The sequence below is a fragment of the Vespa velutina genome, chromosome 16 (assembly GCF_912470025.1).
Source record: "Vespa velutina chromosome 16, iVesVel2.1, whole genome shotgun sequence".
NCBI classification, from domain to species: domain Eukaryota; kingdom Metazoa; phylum Arthropoda; class Insecta; order Hymenoptera; family Vespidae; genus Vespa; species Vespa velutina.
The window spans coordinates 3,424,084-3,431,583 of NC_062203.1; the positions used below are offsets into that span (position 1 = coordinate 3,424,084).

At 28.0% G+C, this 7,500-nt stretch overlaps 1 protein-coding gene across 15 annotated transcripts in view; it reads left to right on the forward strand.

Annotated features, from left to right (window-relative positions):
• The window catches only part of LOC124954861 (voltage-dependent calcium channel gamma-7 subunit), a 39,245-nt gene that overhangs the window by 27,960 nt on the left and 3,785 nt on the right, over window positions 1-7,500 (forward strand). For 10 of the 15 annotated variants that reach the window (XM_047508441.1, XM_047508437.1, XM_047508445.1 and 7 more), the window contains 5 exons: window positions 1,608-1,751; window positions 2,804-2,892; window positions 3,264-3,419; window positions 3,746-3,964; window positions 4,374-4,567. In XM_047508441.1, the coding sequence (XP_047364397.1) occupies window positions 1,608-1,751; window positions 2,804-2,892; window positions 3,264-3,419; window positions 3,746-3,964; window positions 4,374-4,556 (791 nt within the window). In that variant the 3' untranslated portion in view covers window positions 4,557-4,567. Of the gene's footprint in view, window positions 1-1,607; window positions 1,752-2,803; window positions 2,893-3,263; window positions 3,420-3,745; window positions 4,122-4,341; window positions 4,568-7,500 lie in introns of those variants that run through there. The other 5 variants (XR_007102694.1, XM_047508446.1, XM_047508447.1 and 2 more) reach the window with 5 other exon arrangements.

Here is a 7,500-nt window from a genome sequence, read left to right on the forward strand (position 1 = left end):
TCTAAATTTTCTTATCAAATTTTTGAGAAATATTTTCTAATGGATAATATTATTGAATAGTGAGATATCATTGATAAATCGATTTTTTTTTTCTTTTAATTTTTTAATTATACGTAACTCTTTTATATATATATGTGCAAAATTCGAAGTATATTAAATAAACGCATACGTACTAATAAATTTTATATAATTTTATATATACAAAAATTAGATATCGATATACGTATTAAAAAGAAAGAAAGAAAAAAAAAAAAGAAAAGAAGAAAAGAAAAGTTCTTGCGTGCGATCATTTTTCTCTTGATTCATCTACAAAATTTATTCTCTCGAAAAGAAATTTTTTTGCTTTTTTTTTTTATTCCTTTTCATTGTGAATTAAATTTGCTATACTATTTAAATTTTTTACTTAGTCGAAAGCGAGCATTCGCCACGTTCACGATGTAATCTTCATTTTTGATTCAAATTTTTCAACAAATGGCTTTTCTCTCTCTCTCTCTCTCCTTTTTTAAAAATAATCTCTACGATTTCGGCAATGTAATAAACTTTTCGTTGGTCATATGAAACATATTGGGAAAATTAAAAGTCGTTTTGCAGCAATTCGGGAAAATTACGTGACAAATTTTTTGCTCGTTTCATTACGCTTTATAGATTTCACGATTTCGATATATTCTTTTGTTCTTCTTTTTTTTGTTTTTTTTTTTTTTTGTTTTTATGAATGACACCGAAATAAATTCCAATGAAACAAATTTAATGACGTGTGAAAAATATCAATTTGATAAAAACATTGTTTTTATTTTCTTTTCTTTTTTTTTTTTTTCTTTTTTCTTTTTTCCGTATCCCGATAAAATTGTCCTTTTATGAAATACCTGCACATCGATTTCCCTTCTAGCTGGCCCTTTGAAAGTTCGAAAGTTTTATTTGAAAACATTCGTTTATATGATCGAAGATATTCAATTATGTCGTAATTTAAAATGATATCTTACATTAAACGATACAAAATACAATTTAAATAATGTTCTCGATAAGTTGAATAAAAATTCCGTAACGAATAAAATAAAAAAATTTTGTTTCTATAAAAAGTTAAGTCGTACGAATCGTTTCCCGTAGTATTAACTATATTCATATGAGTTATGAGAAATTTTTTATATCCTACCGAAAACAAAGAAAAAATAAGAGATATGAGATAGTACGTCTATCGAAGAGATATGTATATAAAGTAAAATAAAAAAAAACAAAAAAAAAAAAAAATCGAATGAAAAAGATGTACATGCAATTTTATAAATGTAAAATTTTAATAACAAAACGTTCAATTGTTCAATTGTTTTAAAAATTCAATTCATCTTAATACTTAATAATTTTCCTCGAGTATCTTATTTGTAGTTTGAATGAAATTTTTTTCTTGTTTTTTTTTTTTTTTTTGAAGAGGAAGAGGAGAAGGAGGAGGAAAATATTATCAAAAAAGCAGATCTCTCTCTCTCTCTCTCTCTGTCTCTGTTTCTCCATTTATTTGCCATGAAAATTCATGAATTTTAATGATGATTGTTTTGTCGTTTTCACTTTGACTTAATGTCCTTCTTTTTTATTTCCTTTACTCCTTTTTGCCATTTTAGATGCAGTTACAAAGTCAGCCATGTTTTTCTTTGCGGCGACGTCGTTGCTCGTAATCGCGGAAGTTTGTTATTTCGCCGCACACATTACGCATCCGAGGCACAGACTTTGCGTTTTCGTAGCTGGCGTAGTATTTATAGTTTCAGGTAAGTAATAAGATATGGTAAATGAAAATTCTCAATTATTCTCTCGAAGGCGATAATTGGACGAGGATGAGGTTGAATAAAAAATAAAACAAAAAAAAAAAAGAAACAAAAAGAAGAAAAAAAGAAAATAAATAAATGAAAGGATTAAAGGAGATGATGATGATATTTTTCGTTAAATTCATTCATAAAGATAAATCCATTAACGTAAGCTCGACTGATTATAAAAGTGATAGAAAAGAGATTTTCTAAATAATGTCTGACGGTTTATGTAATGAAGAATTTAATAATAATAATCCTATATTATGCGTTATACAGATTGAGTTTTCTCTCTCTTTTCTTTTTTTTTTCTTTTTCTTTTTACTTTAATTGTGACATCTAAAAATATCTCGAGAATAATATCGGAGATAGAAGAATAAAAGGAAGAATGAAAATTGGAAAAGGGAAAAAAATTCGAAACGAAAGTTATTTGATCTTTTTGTTTCTTAAAATAAGAGATACTGTTGAAAAGATTGTCTTTCATAAAAAAAAAAAAAAAAAAAAAAAAAGAGAGAGAGAGAGAGAAAAAAGAAATATACAAAGTTGATTTTGAAATGACCTAGAAAACCTCCATCGAATCAGAAAAAAAAAAAAAAGTAATGCTGTTATACTTGCTCGGCTTCTCCTCTTGCTCTCTTCCATCCCCATCGCCCGGAACCAAACAATTTTTGTTTCAAAGTTTCCTTTAAAAAATGCTTTACAAAATGTTTTCCGAATATTCTGGGTGTTTCGTTTTGAGAAAAAAAAAAGAAACAAAAAAAAAAAAACAAAAATCAACAAATTTCACCCTCGTATAAAATTATAAATCTTTTCATGAATCGTATAAATATAATAGCAGTCATATAAAAGGATTACGTACTATTCATTCGTTAATTTTGATTCGACAGGATTAAGCTTAAATAGGATTAAATTTTGAAATAATTTCACATCGTAAAAACTAAATACCGATAAGCGACATTTTAAATATTTTATCGAAAGTATGGCTTGCGCGTTTTAAATTTTGATTATTCTTACAGGGTTACTAATGCTGGTTGGAATGGTCATGTACATATCAATTTTTAAAGCCGAAGTTGGCAGCAAACTCAGGCCACGATCATCGTTTCAGGTAAATCAAATTTGTACCTGTTTTTTTTTTTTTTTTTTTTTTTTTTTTTTTTTTTAATCGTTTCTATTTATTTCAATTTATTTTATTATTATTATTATTATTATTATTATTTTTTGTTTTTTTTCTTTTTCTAAGTAAACGTCCTTTTCTTCTCTCATATGAAAAAGTGACATTTCTAAGGACGACACTTAAGTCGAATTAAATTGGAGTTAGGTGAAAAGATATAAATTACATAAGTTCTCTCTATGCGAATATATATATATATATATATATATATATATATATATATATATATCATACCATACATACATATATACATACATACATACATACATATATATACATATCACTTGGTACTTTTGTTATTGCAGGGACCTCCTTTTACGTATAGATACGGCTTCTCCTTTCTTTTATATGTGAGCGGCTTCATCACTACCGAGGTGGCTGGTACATACGCCATTTTTCTATATATATCCTGGCACCAGCGAGAATTGGTACGAAAGGACTTGAGACGGAAAAATTATGGGGTTGGTAGTATCGGCTATGTATTTTTTTCTTTTTCTTTTCTTGACTTTTTCTTTTCTTTTCTTTTCTTTTTTTTTTCTTTTCTTTCTGGTCTCACGAATATGATTAAATCGATGATCTTAAGAAAAGAAGGGGAAGAAGGAAAAAAGAAAAGAAAAAAAAAAAAGAAAAGAAAAGAAGAAAAAGAAGAAGAAGGCAAAAACAAAAAATACAAAAAAGAAAAAAGGAAGGAAAAAAAATGAAAAAAAAAAAAAAAAAACAGAAACAAAAACAAAAACAAAAAGAAGAAAAAATATTTTAATTCTCATTGAATTTCGTTCGGGCGTAGCAGGGCGTTTATCACTTGGATAATCATCACGTACATCATGGCAATCATGCCGCATTGGGCCATGGTAATTTTATCTGCGAGAGACACCAAAAGAGATACTTCTTTGGAAGGGATTCCGTCGATTACGTCGATTTCGATGAGTTTTTACCACCACCACCGAACTTGGATCATTACGGTTACACCAGCAGACAATTTCCAAGAGATCTCACTGCTCAAACGGTAAGGGGATAAAATCGAATTCGAATAAAATTTCGTTTCAATCGAAAATAATAAAACAACGAACCGAAGGACGAGATACTACTCTACGCGTATAAGTAATCCGGATCTGCTAATATTTGGCTGTTCATTCTTCAATGAAGTTTCGATCTCTAGCAAGGTGTCTCTTTCTTTCTCCCTCACTCTTCCTCTCTCTTTCACTCTTTCTCTCTCTCTCTCTCTCTCTCTCTCTCTAACTCTATCTTTATCTCTCTTTCTCTTTTTATATTTCTTTCTCTCTCTTCCTTTATCTCGAGTCTAGTTCTTCCACGAAGGAGGTGAAGATCGTGTCGGTAACCTTAGCAACCGGTGATAATCCGGCATTTGATACTCCATTTTAGATTTCTACTCGTTCTCGAAAACGACCTTCCAGGTGAGCACGACGGCGGACATACTGCAGCAGGAGGAGGATGTACCGGAGCCCGACACCGATTACAGTCCAAGCGTCCGCCATGAGTTCGTGACCTTTGACCTCGAGGATCCAGCACCACCACCTACACCCGTTAGAGGTACCGAGTGGGCCTTCGCAGCTCTAAGAAGAACTACTCCCGTCTGATATAGCGTCAGGTATTCCATTTTCTTCATTTTCATCATTTGTATCAAACAACTATACACAATTATTATCGATAAACTTCTTTGAAGTGCGTAAGAGTGCCTTTGCGATATTTCTTTATGAATAAAAATGAATTGAATTATATATCGTTCTTGATATGAATTAAGTGATATTTTTCGATATAGAATATTATTCCGTGTGTTATGGGGAAGACATGTTATATGTCTCGTTGAAAATCCATAGTGAAAAAATATATTTTGCAATTTGTAGGGAGAAAAAATATATTTCGCGACTCTATTCTTTTTTCTTTTTTTTCTTTTTTTTCTTTTTTGTATTTATTTATTTATTTATTTATTTATTTATTTTTATTCTCTTTTATTTAATTTCGCATTAACGTTCACTTTCGCGAATTCTCTCTTCTTCTTTTTCTTTGTTTTTTTTTTCTTTATTTTATTTCTATTTAATTTTTTTCTATAAAAATTAGGTTTACCTTATCTTGAAAAGTAATCGCAAATTTTGAAATTGTAAATTCACTCCGTTGGAACGTCGTTTACTGATAAGTGACTTTAAATTATGGTGCAAATTTTAAGACGTTCCGTCTATAATAATAAAAGTGGATAAGCGTGTAAATGCATATACGCATTGCGTATACTTCGGTGAAACTTTGCGTCTAATTTGAAACATGAAACGAATAAAGATTCAAGAGTCTTTTTAAAAACCTTAAATAGTCTCAGAGACATAAACGTTAGAAAGAATTAAAGAGAATTATCTTCGTGGTATTGTAGTGCTTAAGAAAAAAAAAAACAAAAAAAAAAAAAAAAAAAAAAAAAAAAGAAGAAAAAAGGAAAGAAAGGAAAGTAAAGAGAAAAAAGAAAAAAGAAAGAGGTTGAATAAAGATAAGAGTTATCAAAGTAAAAATATTATTTCACTTTAGAGTGTTAATTTATATTTTTTCTTTTTTTTCTCTTTTTTACAAACGTCAGCCATATTTTTTTATCAGCTTGACTGCTGTTGAACGATACACATTACAGCATCTCGTATTTAATATTGTTTTTAATTAATAAAAAAAAATAATATTCCCTTTTGATACCTAGATAATTCTCTTTTAATTCATATAAAAATATCTCTATTAACACGAAAGCTTGTTTATCTAATGTCTTTGAAAATTTTTGATCATTAAAAAGTATATCTATATATTGTAATGACTGTAAATGTAAATGACTCTTCGTTTTTGTGTTCTTTTCTAACGTCACACAAATATTTTCTATTAAAACATTGGCTCGATTTTAATCGATTGTCCATTCTAAACAAATCGATAACTCCAAAGTTTGTTATTAAACTTATCGTTTAATATTGATCTTCGATTGAAAAGTTGTAATCTAATATATCATGTATTAAATTACAATATTTTCGCTTCGATTTTCATCCGATAATTGGAATGTCGATAAGTTTGCCTAATTCAAGGTCAAAGATGATGAAAATCGTGTTAAAACAACATCGACGAAATCGCAAATAACGTCGAAATAATAATCGATAAAAGAATCATATAATGATAATAATGGAATAAATTGATCATAGTACAAAATATTTGAAACGTATCGACAGGACATATTATGGTTAGCCATAATTAATCATTAAATTTAATTTCTTACGAATTTAATTTTATTTTTATCAATATCATTATTATTATTATTATTATTATTATTATTATTATTATTATTATTATTATTATTATTATTATTATTATTATTTTCTTTTCTATTATATATTACCCATTATTATTTATCTTTCTTCAGATCTTTTGTCATCGATATTTCATTTTATAAAGATATTGTGAATTTTATGAAGAGAAATTTCATTCTTGATAAATTAATTTAAAAGTTCCCGACATCGCGATAAAGTTTTCATTTTTTACGAGAGAATGTTTTTCGTAGATATAAACAAATGATAATTCGATGATGTAATATCGGATGAATATGAAATGATGGGACGCGGTAAAACTTTTCCAACCAAGTTCAACCACATCTTTCCTTGGCTTGTATTTTTGCCGCATAAAATCTGGAATTATCGTGTTGCGGTATGACGCGTTTTTTTTTTTTTTTTTTTTTTTTTTCATTTGATCCGTATTTTTTTCTTTTTCTCTTTCTTCCTCCCTGCAACAATTCGTTATTCGACTCGTTCTGATTATTGACCATAAACATCGGCTATAATTGTTTCACTCGGTTACAATAACAAAGAAATGAATTATGACCAGGTATCAGTTCTATCAAAAGCACAATACCACACCTTTTTTAGATATCTGATGGTCAGGTATGTTTTATATGTTGGTATAACTACTGGTTCATTGATTTATAGCGATACGAAAAAAATTGATTCTCTGAATGTACAATGCGCTGTGGTGAGATGTTTTTGACCAGCTATTTTTTATTTTTCATTCTTTTTCTTTTTTTTTCCTTTGTTTTTCTTTTCAGTATACGTTTATTAAATATCAAAAAAAGGGTAAAGTGCAACATTTTATGTTGCAATAAAAAGTGCAATATTTACAATGAATCTTAGAAGAAGAGAAAAAGAACGTATACAGTTGAACAAATAAATACAATCAAATAAAAAAATATTTAATGAAACTGACGATTCGAATGAAGACTCAAAGTCTGATAGTTTTCTTCTTTTTTTTTTTTTTTTGGAGATACTTGAATCACATTTATACTGTAGGATTTATAGTAATTAAAAGTGTTAATAATTAAAGCTTTTGATATGTATGTACATAGGAATGGCATTAGAAATTTTTTTCTTTTTTTTTTTTTTTTATTCTCAGATTAGAATGGATTATAATTATTATAAGGTAATTGTGTTTACGGAAGAAAGATAAAAGAGAAAAACAATAAAAATGATTGTGTATGAAATATAAAAGAGGGACAAAAAAATAAAAAAGAAAAAAAAAAAAATA